Genomic DNA, 21456 nt, shown 5'->3' on the forward strand with positions numbered 1-21456 from the left:
GCCATTTTTATGTCTTCTTTGAAGAAGTGTCTGCTCATGTCTTCTGCCCATTTTTTGACTTATCTGATTTTTGGGTGTTGAGTTTGAGAAGTTCTTGGATGCTAAGTGAAATAAGTCAAACAGAGGAAGTCAATTATCATATAGTTTCACTTATTTGTGGAACATAAGTAATAGCATGGAGGACATTAGGAGAAGAGAAAAATGAAGGGGGAGAAATTGGAGTAGGGGACAAACATGAGAGACTGTGGACTCCCAGAAACAAATGATGGGTTTTGGAGTGGGATAGGGTGATGGGTTAGCCTGATGGTGGGTATTAAGGAGTGCACGGATTGCACGGGGCACTGGGTGTTATATGCAAACAATGAATCATGGAACACTACATCAAAAACTAATGATGTATTGTATGGTGACTCAGAAAAAATAAATAAATAAAAGACTGAGATTATTACAAGAAAAGGAAATCTACCTTAATTTACAGAAAACAAATTAATAATATTGAGAATGCTTCCTACTACTCCTGCCAAGAGAAAAGCCTACAACTGCTTATCAGATGGCTTGGAGGTGGGTGCCTGGCTGGCTCAGTGGGCTAAGCCTCTGTCTTTGGCTCAGGTCATGATCTCAGGGTCCTGGGATCAGGTCCCACATCAGGCTCTCTGCTCGGTGGGGAGCCTGCTTCCTCCTCTCTCTCTGTCTCTGCCTGCCTCTCTGCCTACTTGTGATCTCTGTCAAATAAATAAATAAAATCTTAAAAAAAAAAAGACTCGGGACGCCTGGGTGGCTCAGTGGGTTAAGCCACTGCCTTCGGCTTGGGTCATGATCCCAGGGTCCTGGGATCGAGTCCCGCATGGTCTCCTTGCTCGGCAGGGAGCCTGCTTCTCTCTCCACCTCTGCCTGCCTGTGTGCTCTCTCTCTCTCTCTCCTTCTCTCTGACAAATAAATAAAATTAAAAAAAAAAATTAAAAAAAAAAAAAAGACTTAAAAAAAGAAAAAGATGGCTTGGAGGACAAGAGTGTCAACTTAAGTCATGGATCATTCACATTCTTTCTTCTTGGAGTTCAACTCTAATCATAAATATTTGTCTTCATGAAGAGAAAACAGAAGTAACAAAAAGCAAGAACAAACCTAGTTTCTGTTCAATTAGTTTCAGATTTTTCTCTTGTTCATCAAGTTCTTGTTTTTTCTTCTTCATATCAGGAGTGTGAAGGTACTCTAACTGACGGTTAAGGTCCTCTATCACACTGTTCAATTTGTTCACAGCAGTACGATACTGTTGAAGAAGATCTGCAAAGAAACCAAAGATGTCTGATTAAAATGACCGATATTGTATCATACTGATACTGTATGTCAGTGTTTAAGGAAAGAAGAATTAGCAACACTGGGTATTATGTTATAGTAACATGTGGGAACTACTTTTAAAGCCACAAGACTTTGTTCAGTGTAAACAGACAAAATAAAAATGCTGCTTAGATCCCAGCACAAAATCAGTGCTTTCTAAATTTTAATTTTTTTCAACTGCTTGACTTTAATACATTTCTGTGTCAGGAAAGAGCTTTCTATGTAAAAGCGCTCTGTGAATTGGATCACTCTCTCAGTCAATGTTTACATTCTGTTTGATATTCATTATTCAATGTAATTCCATACAGACAAGTTGAGGAGGGTGGCAAATACATTAAATACAGCACCGCTAGAGGCATGTGGTTCAGTTCAGTTGGTGGAGCATGTGACTCTTGATCTCAGGGCCATGAGTTTGAGCCCTGTACTGGGCACGGAGATGACTTAAAAAACTTTTAAAAAATATAGTATTTCTCAAAAATCACTACTTCCAGCAGATATGACCATTACCTTAAACAAAGCTTTCAAAAATAAAATACTTAATTTTCAAAAAGCTTAACTTTCTATAAATTACAATGTCTAAAAATGTATTATAGCATTCAGGTCTGAGGCCATTTTTTTGCCTGTTTGATTAGACACTAAATATTAAATGCAGTGGCTGTACTCTAATTCAGGGGTCAGCAAACTAGTCAATGGACAAGAATGCTTTATACAGTTTTAAATGGTTACATTCTAAATGTATAAATACCCTCATAATTTTACCTCCTGGCTCACAAAGCCTCAAATTTTATTATTTGGCTCTTTGACACTCTGGTCACACAAAAAGATGATCAATATGCATGGAAAAGGACATACTAACACCAAATATTTAATGTATACACTAGCTTACATATCAAACTGTGGAAGGAATTATTTAAAAGTCTGCGTATATTAGATATAACATGAAATATAAGATGAAATCTATAGTTTTTAAGGGTCAGTAAGAGAACTAGCATTCTGATGAGCGAAAATAAATACACACTCACATACATCTGTGAGTATGCTCATGAATATATTCATATATTTAAATACAAATTCTACATGTAACTGAGCAATGACAAGGTCCTTATGTTCCTTAATTCTTTATAACTCTTTGAGAACTTTTAAAGGTTAAAAAAAAAAGTTAGTTTTCTTGTCTGATGTGGTACTTCTTTTTTTTTTTTAATTTTTTAATTTTTTTTTTTGATGTGGTACTTCTAATTTCACAGTAACGTATTGTTTTCTTACTTTATGTTTATAGTTTAAGCTAAGAATATAGTTTATTCTTTACATAGTGAAGTGCATTCTTTACATAGTAAAACACTGCAAAACAATACTTATTTTGTGTGTGAATGAGTTAAGAAATTATATCCAGGGGCGCCTGGGTGGCTCAGTGGATTAAGCCGCTGCCTTCAGCTCAGGTCATGATCTCAGGGTCCTGGGATCGAGCCCCACGTCGGGCTCTCTGCTCCGTGGGGAGCCTGCTTCCTCCTCTCTCTCTGCCTGCCTCTCTGCCTACTTGTGATCTCTCTGTCAAATAAATAAATAAAATCTTTAAAAAAAAAAAAAAAGAAATTATATCCAGACCTCTGTAACAGTGATGCTGTCCTTCTTCAGAAGGTAACACACAAAACGTTAGGCAATTAGGGCTAGATAGCCTATTTTTAAAAAAAGTTTTTATTTAAATTCCAGTTAACATACAGTGTAATACTAGTTCTGGGTGTACAATATAGTAATTCAACCCTTATAGACAACACCAATGCTCATCCCAAGTGCATTCCTTAATTCCCATCACTATTTAATCCATCTGCCAACTCCCTTCCCCTCTGGTAACCATCAGTTCGTTCTCTATAGTGCTGAGTCTGATATCCTGTTTCTTAATAAGTTAGATACAAGGTTCTTCCACCTTTAAATACTCAAGAAATTAGTATATTCAAGCTCTTTAATAGACAGTGGTCCTGTTATTTATAAGCAGAAAGATGGAATATTAAATATTTCTCATTAAATGCAGCACTAAGAGTAGGTTCATATTTTATACATAAGATAGACAGTAGCAGTTTTTTTTTAAAGTACTCTCTATGCCCAAAGTGGGGCTCAAACTCAAGACTCTGAAATTAAAACTTGCATCAACCAACTGAGCCAGCCAGGCACCCTTTCGCAGCCTAACTTAATATGCCCTATTAACCCCCAATTTTTTTTTTTTTTAAGATTTTATTTATTTATTTGACAGAGAGAGCTCACAAGTAGACAGAGAGGCAGACAGAGAGAGAGAGAGAGGAGGGAAGCAGGCTCCCTGCTGAGCAGAGAGCCCGATGCGGGGCTCGATCCCAGGACCCTGGGATCATGACCTGAGCCGAAAGCAGAGGCTTTAACCCACTGAGCCACCCAGGCGCCCCAACCCCCAATTTTTTGTACATGAAATGTAACTTCTATTTTCCATGGTGTCTATAAAAGTCTTTCCTAACTCATTCAATAGAATTTTCCCAAAGAGAAAATTAAAAATTCACAATTAATTTTATCTGTAAACGATTTTGGATTTCAAACAACATTTATATGTTGCCTGAAAATTACCTGGGGAAAAAACATGAAGCTTTACTGTGAAAACAGAAAAATACTTAAAAAAATTAATTCATAGAAAGGGAAGAAAGCTCAAAATACAATGTATTAATTTCTGTATGATACATATTTGTATACTGACAAATGATGATGTAAGCAAAGCTGCTAAAAATAATATGAAAGAATTGAAAGAAATCTGAAGGGCTGGTATTAGGCAGTATTTAAGGTTTGCTTAGGAGGCAGAAGCAACTTTTTTACTACTAGAAGATTCAAACAGTTAGATGGGTATGCAGACTTTACTAAATATTTAGGTCTTTTCAACTTTTTTTTTGTTTTTAGATTTTATTTATTAATTTGACAGACAGAGATCACAAGTAGGCAGAGAGGCAGGCGGGGGTGGGGGTGAAGCAGGCTCCCTCTTGAGCAGAAAGCCTGACGCGGGGCTTAATCCCAGGACCCTGAGATCATGACGGGAGCTGAAGGTAGAGGCTTAACCCACTGAGCCACCCAGGAGCCCCAAACTTTTCTGTTCTACATGATTCTTGGAATTTTATTCGGCAAAAATTAGGCATTAATGCTTACCAATAAGCACTTATGATGACAAGGAAGACAAAAGGGAAAATATATTAGGACCCCTGATTTATTCCAAAATAACTGACCTGGGGAGAGGAGGCCAGAGGCGAGTTGTGAGGTAAGAGGATTATGAATGAAGTAAGAGTAGCCAGATGATAGGTCCGTGGGAGTTCACTGTTAATGCTTTATTTATTTCCGTAACAGAACAAACCAAAATATCCTTACCCTGAAAGCTACAGCAATTAAATAATCTTGGTCACTACCTCTAACAACATTAAGAATGGTTTTACTTAAAACAACAGCAACAAAATAAATGGATAGTAATAACTGAGAGGTTAAGCAGAATGAATTAAGCATGGTATAATAATCTCTAAGCTGGCCACACATATAATACATATTTGGAATATATGGACATAATAAAAGTATTAATGAGTTTGATGATGTCACAGTAATAAGCTATATATTAACTAATTACTGGTTATTTTAAAAGGATTTTCCTTTCTTCAGTTGCTATTAACAACTCTTTCTTCTTTCATATCTTGGCTTCTACAATGCCCAGAGTTATTTTAATACTTTTTGTTAAGAAGTATTTCTATATAAGATCTCTATAAAAAACTTGGAATAATATAGAAAAGTATGATTGGGGCCGGGCGCCTGGGTGGCTCAGTGGTTTAAGCCTCTGCCTTCGGCTCAGGTCATGATCTCAGGGTCGGGCTCTCTGCTCGGCAGGGAGCCTGCTTCCTCCTCTCTCTCTCTCTCTCTGCCTGCCTCTCTGCCTACTTGTGATCTCTCTCTGTCAAATAAATAAATAAAATCTTTAAAAAAAAAAAAGTATGATTGGGGGAAAAATCACTAGGTCTATCCCCCGCTTTTTTTTTTTTTTTTTTAAGATTTTATTTATTTGACAGAGAGAGACACAGCAGAGGGAACACAAGCAGGAGCAGTGGGAGAGGGAGAAGCAGGCTTCCCACTGAGCATGGAGCCTGACAAGGGGCTCAATTCCAGGACCCTGGGATCACGACCTGAGCCAAAGGCAGATGCTTAACGACTAAGACACCCAGGTATCCCACCTTACTTTATTTTTCATTTCCCAAAGTTCACAGGTTTAATTTTTAACATATAAGATATTTGCATGTGTATGTTCTAACCATCTTCAACATTGTAACAGGCATTTCCCAGATTCTAAATTCAATTAAAGCATTTAACATTTCTAATGTTTAGCCTGAAAAACAGTGCTATTTTCAATATTCATTTGAGTTAAAAAAAAAGTCTTGTCTGTATGTATACACTCATTTTTTCATCATATGCTCTGATTTATTTGCTCATACCTCATATCAAATACTATAATGCAAAACACTATAGAAATAATTACTTAGAAGACACTAGTAGACAATTTTTGTGGTGACAGTCTAGCTTAAAATTGCTTTTTCTTGGCAAACCATCCCACAATATACAAGAAACGTTTCTCAAAGCTCTCTTCTATCTGATCTTTACTATGGCCAACTGATTAAGGAGGGAATTTCCCTCTCCCAGGAGTTGTACAGTCTGAGCATGTTAAAAAGTGCAAACTGAAGTCTAGGTGCAAGGAACTCAAGGTTGCTGAATGTCACAAAGTCATCCTTGATTTTGTTTTGGTTGTTTCCAATCTTTGAATCAGTGATTTCTTCCAGTTTCCTGCCAGTACATTCCTGTTTTGCTTAAAGTGGTCACTCAGGGCTAGTTGCTATTGCTTACAACCAAAAGCATTTTATACATATCAATAATCTTGAATGATCTCATTTGATTTTTTAAATCATTTGTTTAGTATTTGAGGTTTTTTAAAAAAGATGTATTTATTTGAGAGAGTAAGAGAGAATGCGCATATGCTGGGGAGAGTCAGAGGGAAAGAATCCCGAGCATACTCCCTGATGAGTACAGAGCCCAATTTAGGGGTTCAATCTCAGGACCCTAAGATCATGACGTGAGTAGATATCAAGAGTTGGATGCTCAACTGACAGAGCCATCCAGGCGCCCCTAATAAATGAGCTCTTAATGCTGATTCATTAGTCTGCATGTACAGCATATTTTTTAAGATATCTACCAAGAAGGACATGTAACTGTTATATTTCAAATCCTTGCATTATTTTTTAACTTTACATATTTGATAACCCAACAAGGGCACAAAAATCTTTGATTAAATGTTTTCTTCCCAAAACCTATAGATAATGCTTCACACTGTTATACTAACATTCAGATGCCCAGGGAAACTGCAAATTGTCAGTTGACAGCTGTGCATTTTTAAAGTTCCACAGGTAATTCTTTTGCTTGGGAACCACTGCCATAAACTGTAGTGCTCAACTGATATGGGTTGAAGCTTTTTATGTTGATTCACTAGCCCTGAGTGAATTGTGTTTCTCTTTTTACTTTTTACAGTTTGTTTAGATGTTCACTTATTGTCCACAGAGAAGATTTTTGCATGCACTCACTGACATCATAAGCAGAAGTATGAGCCTTTATGTCATGTACAATTTTAATTTTCTGTGTATTATGATGTTTTGACATCTTAAAACCTTTCTGGCTGGGTAAAGGCTGGCCCTTATGGAGCTAGCCAATTAGCTAGCATGCAAACTAACCAATCCAGAACCAAACCACTTCTATCTGGCTTGCGCACCCCAAAAAGCAGTATTCCTTTGCCTTAATCGTCATCCTTTGCCTAGAGACCATACCTACAGCCCATCGCCCACTGAAATTATTCAAACTAGTCAATCCTAAGCCATTTGCCCTGTCATGCCTTTCTTGTCCTATGGAAACCTCAATAAAGGCTGTGGCCTAAGCACCTTCCTTGCTCTTTTTTTTTTTTTTTGCCTCCTCACCACATTTGTGCTTTTTTCCATGTGGTTGTGAGTGGCATAGTGTGCCCCCTGTCTCTAAGACCTATGAGTATACTACATTTTGTTTTTCTGAGCCTCTCTCCTGGGTCTCCTCTTACACCTGCACCCGACTGACCATATCATAAAAGAACACAAAACAACCCTCCCACATCTTTCCCAACTATGAACTTAAAATATTGCCGGTGGCTGAAGTAATAATTCCAAGCTGAACACAATCCAAGTTCCTTAACAGCAGGAAAAAGAAATAAACTACAGTATATTGATATGATGGAATATTATCCTGCCATGAAAATAAACAATCACTAACAGAGTGTTGCATGAACAAAGATACACAAAAAAGTATGCATTGCATGATTCCATTTACATAAGGTATGAAAACAGACATGCTGTTTTAAGTCAAGGAAGTTGTTACTCTTTCAAGAGGGGATTGGGCAGGGACAGGAAGAGTGCATGAGAGACTTTCTGCAGGATCGATCATGTTATACCTTAATACAGGGGCAGCACTCATTTTGTGAAAATCTACCAAGCTGTGTGTTTATGAAGTGTACACTTTTCTATATGTATATTCTAAAGTTAAGAAAACAAGGTAGACAGATACAAGAGAATATTATTCAGCCTAAAAAGAAAGGAAATTCTGACATATGCTACAACATGGATGCACCTGGGAGCCATTATGCTCAGTGAAATAAGCCAGTCACAAGAGGACAAATACTTTATGATTCCACTTTTAAGAGGTGCTTATTAGAGTAGTCAAGAATTTTTTAAAGTTAACAATGACAAACTACTTTCTTGCTACAAAAGTAGATACCCAAGCATATTAGAACTATATAAAAGTAAGAGCAGACTCTAAGTTATAGCCTATAGGGGACCTACTATAAGGTATCTGCACTTCAGAGCATAGATGTAGAGGCAATTACACTGGCTGCCTAGAAACAAGGGGACAGGCCTGCAGAAGGGAAATTGGGGGAGGGAGTCACATGTCATGCACTCTACAATTAAAGTTCTTAGTTGTAATCTAGACAGCTACCAATTTTAATATAAAAAGAAGTATGATGATGTGATGAAATACTAACCCATTCGATAAGGACAGTATTTTATTTCAAGATAAGAAGAATAAAAAAGAAGGAAAACCTACTTCTATATAATCCCAAACTACCGATACAAGAGAGTTCAAAGTATTGGACAAAAACATTATATTCATATTTTTACTGGTTAATTTTTCATGTTAGAGTATCAATATACAAGCCCCAGACAAAGGACTGAAATCAAATGAGAAATTTTATTTAATTAGTTATTCAACCTACCTATTTGTTCCCCTAAGACCAGGCACTGTTTTGGTATTGGAGCTCCAAATACCATTCCCCGAAGTTTATCCATTGGAGGAGCTTTATTCTGAAGGCCCCCAAACTTTCCGTTACTTCGAATGCGATCTCCATCTCTGGTGAGCAGTGTAGGACAGTGTGTAATTTTAACAACCTATTGTAAGCAAATGAATATTAATTAGTGAGCCTATAAAATGTATTTCAGTTGTTTTAAGAAAGGGGAAATCACTTAAGGGTTCTGAGGTTAGAAATGACACGATCATGCTAGTATGTTAAAAAATAAGCTAGTGAAAATATAAGATGAACTGGGGTAAAAACCCAGAGGCAGCAAGATGAATTAGATTACTTCTTAAGTGTCAGCCTAAACTGGAATAGTGACAATGCAAATGGAAACAGTCAAACTGATGGCTTAATTGGTAAGACGAAGGAAGAGAGAAGCCAAAGAGCTGCCTGCTCTGAAAATCAGGCAGTATCAAGGCAGTATCATTCCTCAGTTTCCTTCTATTAGATAGATAAAAGTTTTCCAGATGACCAAAGGAGAGCAGATAGAGAATATGAGCCTAAAGAAGACAGATGGAAAAGTACAGGGCTGAATCTTTCGAGGATAATACTATAATTTCAACTATGGGAAGAAAAAAGAGCTAGTAACATCATAGTTGGGAGGACTAGAATTATGTAGTAAAGCCTAAGTCATGGAATGGGAAGTAGGAAGGGTCAGTGAAGAATTAGATGCTTCAGAGAAGTCAGAGAATAAAAGAAAGACATTGGATTTAGTATTTCATGATCTTTAAGAATGGTCTTCCAAAAAAGGCTTAGGAAATAGACAAAAATAAAATGTAAAATGAGAGAAGTGGAATTCAAGTAAGATCTTATCATTACTCAAACTGTTAATTTACACCACACTGAATGTTGGGAGACCTAGGGAGAAAGGGCTTCTTGTACTAATCTTTTCTGGGACAGCACATCTCAAAGGAAATGTAGTTAAGTACTAAAAAGCTTAACATTTTGCATGACCCAGCAATTCACTTCTAAGAATTTATTCTGAAGGAAAATCACAGATGTGAACAATGTGCACTCATTGTTTTAATAAAAGATATGAATGTTGCATGTCTCAACATGTTATATAAATTAGGATACATCCACACAATGAAACAGAACATATACTTTAAGAAATGATTGAAGAACGTAATTTAGTAATATGTAAAAATACCTAATTCAATCTAATACTGGGGTAAGTCTCTGAATTATAAAAATAAAAATATTAAATTTGATTTTTAAAAATGAAAAATAGTAGTAAATGAAAAAATAATATGAAATCATGACTAGTATTTATTATTTTAATATAATTTCAAGGTACTTTACAAATGTTTTCCCACTGAAGTGGATACTTTTTAAAAAATTTAAATAAAGGGGTTCCTGGCTGGCTCAGTCAGTAAAGCATGGGACTCCTGATCTTGCAGTTTGAAATTTGAGCCCCATGTTGGGTGCAGAGATTACTTAAAAATAAAAAAATCTTAAAAAGAAAATTGAAATGCAATAAGATGCCTATTTGAAGAAAATCTGTGGTGAACTCTTTGGTGAAATCAATCTTGTTTTACTATAATTTTGTTTTTCTACAAACAATCACATCTTAGTTTTGTTTTGGATTTATGTTTTTTAAAAGTGAACATTAAAAATACAAAGTGGAGTCATGTACTATCCATTTATCAGGACTCAGGCAATGTTTTTAAGCATCTGATATCATCTTAAATAACATACATACTCAAATTTATTTTCTGACTTGTCCATTCTCTTGTTAACAGATGAGTTACAAGCCTCCAATAAAAAGGAGTTTGGCTCCCTTCTACAACAATTCTGCTGATACTGTTCATGGATAGCTTCATGGATAGTTTCAACTCTCAAAGTATCCTTCATGGATAGTTTCAACTCTCATGGATAGTTTCAACTCTCAAAATATCCTTCAATCTTATGGTTCTACCCCTCGAAGCACTCAAGAGGACAAAAAAAGTAATGACAGCTTTTGCAAATTCAGTGCGTGGGTAACAGTCCTACAGGTCTGGGAAATACCTATTCAAAACTGCTGTGGGGACTAAGAGATGGTGGCATAAATTACGGAGCTAATAGGCTGAAGTAGTATAAATATGAAGTATTCAGGAAGAGAAAACAATATCCAACACTAGCAAAAATAAAGTTACAAAGGGATGCCATAAAAGCCTTTTCTCAGAAAAGCTTTAGAAAAGTACTTAACTGGTGGAATTATAAGACTTGATTCAAAACTTAGGAAGGAAAGCAATCAGTATTTGCTACACAATTCTGAGGAACAAATACAGTCCCAGCTTTTGTCACATATACTCTATTACATTCTTGTTTACTTATTTATTTTTTAAAAAGGTTTATTAATTTATTTTAGAGACAGAGTGGAAGATCTAGCAAGGGCGGAGAGGAGCCAAGGGAGAGAATCCTCAAGCTGACTTCATGCTGACTGTGGAACCTGATGTGAGGCTTGATCCCATGATCCCTGAGACCATGACTTGAGCTGAAATCAAGAGCTGGCAACTTAACTGACTGAGCCATCCAGGTGCCCCTACATTTCTTTTTTAAAGCTATGGATTGGTGTCTTTTCATCAATTCTAACAAGTTTTCACCTATTAGATTCTTCAGATACTGCCTTATGATCCTTTTCTCCCTCCACTCTACTTATCTGATTAGATTTTATTTTCTATTTGAGATTTTCACATTCTGTCCTTCAGAACTCTCAACCTCCGCCTTTTCTTACTTTCCCTCTCTCTGGGCTGCAGTCTGAACAATTTTTCTGATCTACCTTCCAATTCACTAATTCTCTCTTAAGCTTTTTAACCATCCCAGTGAGTGTCTTATTTTTTTTATGTATATTTTCTAGTTTTAGAAGCTCATTTTATCTTTTGAAGTCAACTTGGTCTTTTCTCATTTTCAATACTTTTCTTGAATTGCATTAAACATACTTAAAAATATTGGCTCTTTTGTTCAATATGGAAATTATTTTAAGTATAAGATAAAGATGAATTTTTCACAGATAATCTGTGTTTCCTCCAATCAGGTATCTAAGGACACTACCAGTCTAGCACCATGTGAAAACAAATGTTTACCTTGAAATTTTTCAGACCACCCAAGTAATATGAATATAGGTTGCAAACAAAGGCCAATTTATTGATATTGATGAATGCTTTAGGAAACCAATTTATTGATACTGATGATTTTTTTTCCTTTTCCTCCTAGTGCCAAGGTTCAAAAGAGGAAATTTTCCTGCAATCTCCAGGGACACTTGGGAGTTGAAATGGAAATGGCAGGATTTTTGTTCAACTTACACTAAAGTTTAGCCCTTTGGGTGATCCAGTTTATTGGGAAAGGGATCTTTTATCAGATTCTCCACTCTGGTTAAAGCCCTGGGTTTTGTCTCCTACCTTCTGAGCATCTCAAAGGAATGAAAACTGATGCTCAATTTCAATTAGTTTGACAAATGTTCTCTAACCAAAACCCAGCTTTAGTGTTCTACTTACCTCTCTCAGTTCGAGCATCACTTAGAAACCTTACCTTTTTGCAGACATTAAGATCCATATCCTACTGTTACATAGCCAGAAATAGCCTTTCAGTTCATCTCTGCATGAATTTCCTGAGTTGTCTAGTCCATCTCTGTATAACCCTTGGTGTCTGATACTGTGCCTAATAGTGTGCTGGAGCCAGTGAATACTGGACCACGGTGAGAGTCTACTCTCCCTAACACCTCATTCAATGGCTGCATATAGGCAGGTGGAAATCAGCTGTGATAGGAAGACTTACACCTTGGGCAAAAGCTATAGATTAGGTTCCCACCACCCCATTCACTGGAGAGCCAATTTTCAACATGTAAATAGTATCCACTGTGTCTCAGTCAAGTGTTCAAATATTGACTGAAGTAGAATCTTCTACATATTATTCAATTTGTTAATCCTATCTTCACTAGTGAGATTTTCATCCTCTCCTAACAGATCCCATGTTGTCATGACATTTAATGGGTATGGTTTCTACTCCATAATTCAGGACATATAAATATGCTAATCACTACCAGAATATAGTAGCTTCTCTATCTACAACTGTTTTCTGGCATAGTACATTATAGCCATTATTAGGTTCCCATGGAAACACTCATGAAGATGCCAAATACTACTCCTCAATTAGGTGTATTATTTGCAATAATCTCACTAATTTAGCTCTTCTAAATCAGGGCACATTTATTTCTTCCTCTTAGCTAGGTCCAAAGAAAATCTTCTTTGACAGTTCTAGTTCTACCATAAGTTGGTGTGATTTGGTACAGATTCTTTGTTTTGAGCTTAAAGTTTCTCATTTAGAAAGTGAGAGCATATTATCTCTAAAGTATCCAAGATTCTAGAACACACTATTTATAGATACTCATATTTTAAACTGGTCTTTGTCTTCTCTTACATAACCACAAACATTCTTACTCATTTTCAGTTAATTTGTAAGCCTATGTTTTCCACACGTTTATCACCTAGTAATTCCAAGCTCCTAACACCACACTTATTAATTGTAATACTTCTTGTGTATTAAAGAATTCAAGACCCCTGGATCTCAGATACAAAGATAATGTTCCTTTACTGAAATTTTACCATATCCCAGGCTCTTTGCTTAATGCTTTATATGTATTATTTTATTCAACCTCTAGAACAGCCCTCTGAAAGGCCCCCCCTTTTGGAGTAGATTTCTTTTTTTATAAGTAGTACAGAAGTGATAACCCTTAGTATATCCAACAGTATACAACATATTTTTCCAGTCTGTTTAAAGTACATAAACTCATATATTTTTAGATTAAAAATTTTATAGGTTACACATAATGTTACATTAGTTTCTGGTATACCACAACACAGTGATCCCACATCTCTATAGATTATGCTATGCTCACCACAAGTGTAGCTAACATCTGTTACCACACATAACTATCATAGTATAAGTGACTATATTTCCTATGCTCTGTCTTTTATTCTCATGACTTAGTCAGTCCATAACTGAAAGTGTGCATTTCCCACTCCTCTTCATCCATATTGCCTGTCCCCTCCCCACCACAAGCTTATTTTTTTTTTAAAGGCATCATCTTATACACAATTTTGAAACTTTTCAAAAAATATATTTTGTACACCTTCCTTGTTAGGAAACAGAAATTCATTACACTCTTTTTTAACAGTAACATAAACTCTACTGTATAAACTACGACAATGGAGTTGTCCAATCCTAAATGATGAACATTTAAGACTATTTCCAAAGTTTCCCGTTATAAATTCTTTTACTACTCTGATATTCTTACATATATCTTCACATACTTGTGGGAGTGTGCCTGTAAGATAAACTATTTCAGTACCTTGTGATGGTATAGAGATGGCTGCAAATTCTTTGCTCCTTCTCCCATGAGGAAGAGAGAGTGTATTCCCACCTCTCCACATACTCCTTGGATCTGGGGTAGCCAGATTTTGACCTGTGAAATTTACTTTCCGCGGCTAGGATGTGAGAGACCTGCAGCTTCTGTCTTAACCACTTGGAACACCCCTTCTTAAAAACTAGATGCCATCGAAAAAGCCTAAGCAGTGACAAGAAGAGACTCACATGGAAAGATCCCAAGTTGGTCAGCTTATAGCTCCAACTGAGTGCCTAGGCAGCAGCCAATAGCAACTGGTCAGTAGGAGAGGGAGATAAACAAAAATGGGAACTCATTTCAAGGAAATCAATAATAATAAAGGAAAGAAAAATAATTTTGAGGAAATATTTCTGTCTGGATGTGCAAGGTGAGTTTCATCTTCAGCCTGTTCAGTGACCAAAATGTTCTTGAAAAAGAAATGGAGAGCCTCAGAACTCAGATAAATCCCACTGCCCAGCCAGTAAAATGTCAAATGAAGTCAAGGATGTCTCTTTGTTTAGACCTCAGATTTAAGGCACTATTTCCTAGACTCTCTTGGGTAGACAAAAGTTTCTAAAAAAAATTCCTAATGGCACTATACCACAGCCCCCTGGGGAGGGGATGTGTGTGAGAACAGTAACCCTGAGTCTGAGTCTCTGGCCAGACTCGGCTGAGTTCCTAGAAAGTAACTGGTACCAACTGCCAGCTGTGTGAGTGAGGCACTTTGGAGCTCCCACCATCCCAAGCGTAACTAGCCAACAGTGCAACTAGCTAACACTACTTGGAGACAACCACAGAGACCTAAGAACTAAGATGTTGTTATCGTTTAAAGCCAGTAACTTTTGTGGTGTTTGCTAGGTAGTAATAGATAACTGAAACCCTTACATCACAAACTCCTCTTCAAAGTAGTTATGGGTTAAATTTTGTCCCTCAAAACTCCCATGTTGAAGTCCTAACCCCTCAGTTCTTCCAAATGTGACCTTATTTAAAGATAGTGTCTTTACAGAAGTAATCAAATTAAAATGAAGTCATGAAGTTAGGCCCTAATCTAACAAGTGGTATCTTTATAAAAAGGGGATCTGGATAGGCATACATGTGAACAGACACAGGGAGAAGATGCCCATCCACAATCCAGAGAGAGAGGCCTGGAACAAATCCTTGTCTCATAGCCCTCACAAAGAGTCAACCCTGCCCAGACCTTGAATTTGGATTTTAAGGCTCTGGAACTGTGAGGCCATCAATTTCTATTATTTAAGCTGCTTAGGCTGTGGTACTTTGTCACAGGAGCTGTAACAACTAATAAGTAAGGGTTACACCAAAGTACATTTCCACAACATTATCTGAGAATAATATTTTCCCAATAACATCATCAAAAGCAGATCAATTGGCCTGGAGTTTTAGATAATTTCAAATCCCAAAAACATGTCTCATTTAAATTTTTCTTGGCCCATTCATTCTCATATTGTGCCCAGTTTTATACTGCTTGTCAATATGTAGGATGTAAATTGGTTTTGACAGGGTTAGTCATCTGAATATTATCATAAAATTATTTCAAAATAGGGCCTGAACTTGTTAAACTTTAAAAATGCACATTAAAATTAGAGCTACAAAATAAAAAAAAATTCAAATACAGACCTCTTTTCTATAATGATTGGCAGCATCCAAATTATCCAAAATAATGGTGTCTCCTAACAGCATACCAAACACTAAAAAATACAATAAATTTTTAAAATTATGACATCTTCTTTGGTCATATTAAAATATTAACATATTACAAAATTTTCTTAGAATGGTAACATTAGAATTTTATTTCAATATTTTCTCTAACAAGAAAAAATAAGAGATTAAAATATCAATAAAACTATAACTTATAAAATAAATAAGAACATAAATTTCCATAACCACTAATTTGTATATTTGGATTGTAAGTGTAACATCTGTATTAGAAAGTCATCATAATTTCCTTTACCTGTTTCACAATGTTCTACATTATCTGGAAATGTTAACAAATCTCGAGCAAAGACTGGATCTCCAATGGGTTTAAAATACAATCTTCCATTTCGGTAATGAGGTAGAGGTCTGAATGAAAAGAAATTTTAAAAATATATTAAAACAAATATATACTTTTTTTTAAGATTTTATTTATTTATTTGACAGATGGAGATAACAAGTAGGCATAGAGGCAGGCAGAGAGAGAGGAGGAAGCAGGCTTCCTGCTGAGCAGAGAGCCCAATGTGGGGCTCGATCTCAGGACCCTGGGATCATGACCTGAGCCGAAGGCAGAGGCTTTAACCCACTGAGCCACCCAGGCACCCCTAAAACAAACATATATTTCTAATTAAAAAACATAATATAAAAACATATGTATATATTGTTTATCATTATTGTGATCATCTAAATCAATTACCCATCCATAAGTAACACTCTTAAATGATTAACTATTATGCCCTTCAAAATGAGAATATTTACTATATAAGAATATCTACCTGGTTTTATCTCTTCTACTAAAATCAATACAAACTAACTGCTGTTCAGTCTGACAATGGAATAAAGAAAAGCAGCCTCTAAAGCTGGCCCTAAATGGGGATGCCAATAAAATGACTACCTCATGTGGAGAGTGACCCTAGCATGGACAGGAGAAGAGGCAAGCAAGGCCAACACAGAGACCCATGTGAGGGAAGTAGATGAGGTACTCTGGCTCCCTGTCCCTTCCCACAGAATATAGAACGACAACTGAAGCCTAGAGACAACAATGGGTTTCAAGAGGTGGCGGCCGACTAGTGTGTCAGAACCTTTCTCTTCCACGTGGCAGAGCTTTTCCCACACCTTGAAAGCAGGGGTGCTAGAGGGTAAGGGTGGCTCCAGGAGCTAGTTAACTCAATCCCAGTAAGAGCCACAATACCAGGAACAGAAAGGATAACTAGTTTCTAGTGCAAACATTAGCACTAAATACCAAATCCAGACTTTCCCTAAATCAAAGATATTTAAGTTGGGCTTCATGGATTCAACTGATAAAAGAAGCCCTCCTAAAGGGAAAAATTATTACTCTTCATGAACACAGCAATTATGATCTGACTGGATTTCCCGTGTTGTTTAAAATGGGTAGTGACCAGTAGCAGGCGGGAGACTTTAGAAGCATAAAGATTTGAGTTCAAATTCTGGTTATTTCCTCAAACTATTTTTAGATTACAAAATGAAATATATGTTAGTTTACTAACACAGTAGATTCTTTAATATATTAGAGTTCCTATTCTCCTTAAGTCCCTACCCACCTGTAAAGCTTTAAGAATCTGAGAAAATTATCAATTAATACTGTTCTACATTTTATTTTTTTGTTAACCATTTCCTTTCAATCTTTAAAGGTCAAAATCAGACTACACATAAAATTCGTTTAAATTTGGATAAAAAATGCCTAATTGGTTTGCATGGTTATTCCCTAAAAACATTTTAAAAAGTAAATGAGGAAATAATTACTTAAAGAAACCGGATTTATATTAAAATAATAAAACATTCTAACTAGATAGTCTCTTACATTTCAACTTACTGGCAGTTCCTTTTCTACCTAAATGATGACAGCTTACTTCCCAGGATATAAACAGGAAAAAACACAAGCATCTATAATCTTACTCCAAATAAAAGAGTTCATATTTCATCAACGATACGGATCTCTTTCTTATTGTAAAAGCCAAAAATTTGCTTTGGGTTTGTATGTGCCTGTGTTAACTTATATACAAATAAGATTTACTTGGTAAATTAAAACACAGCCAGCATATATGAGTAAATACATTGAAATACCCACCTTAATGAAGTACACACATTTGTAATGAAGATAAAAATAATCTAGATAATTTGATTCACTGCTCAGTTTTAAAAATTAACATATAGTATTATTAGCCCCAGGGGTACAGGTCTGTGAATCATTAGGCTTAGACAGTTCCCAGCACTCACTATAGCACATACCCTCCCCAATGTCCATAACCTAACCACCCTCTCCTTACTCCCCTCACCCCGGCAACCTTCAGTTTGTTTTGTGAGCTTAAGAGTCTCTCATAGTTTGTCTCCCTCTCGATCCCATCCCATTTTTTCCTTCTCTACCTCCCAAACCCCCCACTTTGCCTCTCAAATTCGTCATATCAGGGAGATCATATGATAATTATCTTTGTCTGACTGACTTATTTCGCTCAGCATAATACCCTCTAGTTCCAACCATGTTGTTGCAAATGGCAAGATTTCCTTTCTTTTGATGGCTGCATAGTATTCCATTGTATATACAGACCATATCTTCTTTACCCATTTATCTGTTGATGGACAACTAGGTTCTGTCCATAGTTTGGCTATTGTGGACACTGCTGCTATAAACATTCGGGTGCACATGCCCCTTTGGATCACTACATTCATATCTTTAGGGTAAATGCCAGTAGTGCGATTGCTGGGTCATAGGGTAGCTTTATTTTCAACTTTCTGAGGAATCTCCATGCTGTTTTCCAGAGTGGCTGCACCAGCCTGCATTCCTACCAACAGAGTAGGAGCGTTCCCCTTTATAGAAGCCATTTTAAAATTAAACACTTTGTTAACAGAAGACATAAAAATGGCTAACAGACACATGAAAAAATGCTCAACATCACTAGCCATCAGGGAAATACAAATCAAAACCACAACGAGATACTACCTTACACCAGTTGGAATGGCAAAAATTAACAAAACAGGAAACAACAAATGTTGGCGAGCAGCTGGAGAAGGGGGAACACTCTTACACTACTGATGAGAATGCATGCTGGTAGCCACTCCAGAAAACAGTATGGAGGTTCCTCAACATATTTAAAAATAGAGCTGCACTACGACCCAGGAATTACAGTATTAGGTATTTACCCCAAAGACAGAGATGTAGTGAAAAGAAGGGGCACATGCACCCCAATGTTTATAGAGCAGCGTCCACAATAGCCAAACTGTGGAAAGAGCAGAGATGCCCTTCAACAGATAAATGGATAAAGAAGATGTGGTCCATATCTACAATGGAATATTACTCAGCCATCAGACAGGATGAATACCCACCATTTGCATCAACATGGATGGGACTGGAAGGAATTATGCTAAGTGCAATAAGTCAAGCAGAGAAAGACAATTATCACATGGTTTTACTCATATGTGGAATAGAAGGAATAGCATGGAGGACCATAGAGGAAGGGAGGGAAATCTGAATGGGGAGAAATCAGACAGGGAGACGTAGATGAAAGACTACGGAACCTGGGACACAAACTGAGGGTTTCAGAGGGGAGGGGTGCGGGAGGATTAGGAAACAGGAGTGACGGGTATTAAGGAGGGCATGTGTTGTGATAAGCACTGGGTGTTATATGTAACTAATGAATCAATGAACACTGTATCAAAAACTAATGATGTACCATATGCTGGCTAACTGAACATAATAAAAATAAATATAAAAAAAGAAAAAGATATCTCAGAAAAAAAACACTACTCCCACTTTTTTTTCTAACCTTTTCCAATCTGGAAGAGTCTTCTTATAAATAGAATCCAGGGGCAACACCTGCTGACGACCTTGGGTTTCATCATAGATACGACGTGCAGCATCAGTGGTCAGAGTGACAACACAGTCCATGTCACTTGCCAGATGCCAAGAAATAACCATTGCAGCTCTATCATCTTCAATTTGTGCCAGGTGTGCAATCTATAAGCCATTTTAAAAATCAAGTAAAAAACTTTTATATATATAAAAATTTGATATTAAGTATCTTAAAAGTCCACATCTAAACAGCAAAAACTTTTCTGAAAGACATGAATTAACAAGAAATTCTCAAGCTGTAGAAACATACTGGCTTGAATAGTAAACGTCTATTCTGCTATTAAATTTTGGAAAAACTCTTCTACAAATTAAACAAATTTTAGAAATGAGCATGTAAAAATATTTAGAATATTATTGGCTAGTTGATGTATATTTTTCATAGTTGATAGCTCTACTACTGAATTATGTCTTAAATGTTAAAGTAATCATAAAATACATTTAAATAATATACACATACAATAGACAGAAGATTAAGATTCAATTAAAAATACAGTTATATATTATAACTTTCTAAATCGATATCTTACTCCAATATTATAGTATTTCTTTCCAAAAACAAATCTAAGCATCACAAATAAGAATCATCTTCTGCTGTAAGAACACACTGCGACTCAGGGTAAGCAGCCACTCTCCTATTTACAAATACTTTAGTCACAAGCATTCTTTTTTTTTTTTAAATATTTTATTTATTTATTTGACAGAGATCACAAGTAGGCAGAAAGGCAGGCAGAGAGAAAGGGGGAAGCAGGCTCTCTGCTGAGCAGAGAACCCCATGTGGGGCTTGATCCCAGGACCCTGAGATCATGACCTGAGCTGAAGGCAGAGGCTTAACCCGCTGAGCCCACCCAGGTGCCCAGGTGACAAGCATTCTTGCTCAAAGTCTAACAAGATTGAAATTTTGAGGCCAATCAAAACCTCATTTACTACACTGGTACAGTTACATTTATCCTTTATTTTTAACTGTCCATTTTGCAAAAACCTGCCCTAGCAATGAAAATACTTCACTGTTGGAAACATCACAATGTCTATTTCTGTATTCCAATTATCTAAATGTTAGTGGAATAAAGGTAAAAAGAGAGACAAGCAAAGAAACCAGTACATGTAAATTAAGATGAAAAAAGTGTTCCAGCAGAGGAAGGATTAGAAGAGGCAAATCAAAGTGATTGATCTCATTTTACATGTGACCAAAAGTGCTAGGACATCTATCCCTTTTGTGGTTGTTCACAAGTACACTAATCTTATAAATGAGTTAATTTCCTTTTTTAAGATTTACTTATCTATTTTGAGACAGAGAGAAAGCATGCGCATGCACAGGGTGGGGGGAGGGGGTAAAGGAAGAGAGAGAATCCCAAGCAGACTTTCCACTGAGCACAACATGGCTCTATCTCACAATCCCCAGATCATGACCTGAGTTAAAATCAAGAGTCAGATGCTTAACCAACTGAGCCACCCAGGCGGCCTATAGGGTAATTATATCTAAGTAAAGCTATGAGTGGACGCCCTCACTAGGCTCCTTAACATTACATTTTCTCCTTAAACTTTCAGACGATACAAAGTATATATACAGTATTTTCTTTTCGGAAAGGAGACATCAGCTCAGTATTTTCACTTGTGTACCATATACAGTGTTCTGTTCATTCAAGCCTTTACTACCTTTTAAGCTTCTTTGAGCCTACCCTAGCCATTTTTTATGGATGTTATGAATTTTTCCTCCGGTATAGGAGATTAATGGCAATTAAATGAAAAAAATACAGATGGGATTTCAAGGTATTTGGAATTAAGGAG

At 36.5% G+C, this 21456-nt stretch overlaps 1 protein-coding gene across 2 annotated transcripts in view; it reads right to left on the bottom strand.

Annotated features, from left to right (window-relative positions):
* SMCHD1 (structural maintenance of chromosomes flexible hinge domain containing 1) overlaps positions 1-21456 on the bottom strand; it is a 152894-nt gene that overhangs the window by 12038 nt on the left and 119400 nt on the right. For both annotated transcript variants that reach the window (XM_046025087.1, XM_046025086.1), the window contains 5 exons: positions 19586-19776; positions 16063-16172; positions 15729-15799; positions 8654-8825; positions 1123-1281 (listed from right to left, as the gene is read on the bottom strand). In XM_046025087.1, the coding sequence (XP_045881043.1) occupies positions 1123-1281; positions 8654-8825; positions 15729-15799; positions 16063-16172; positions 19586-19776 (703 nt within the window). The remainder of the gene's footprint in view (positions 1-1122; positions 1282-8653; positions 8826-15728; positions 15800-16062; positions 16173-19585; positions 19777-21456) is intronic.

This window comes from Meles meles, chromosome 12 (genome assembly GCF_922984935.1).
Source record: "Meles meles chromosome 12, mMelMel3.1 paternal haplotype, whole genome shotgun sequence".
NCBI lineage: Eukaryota > Metazoa > Chordata > Mammalia > Carnivora > Mustelidae > Meles > Meles meles.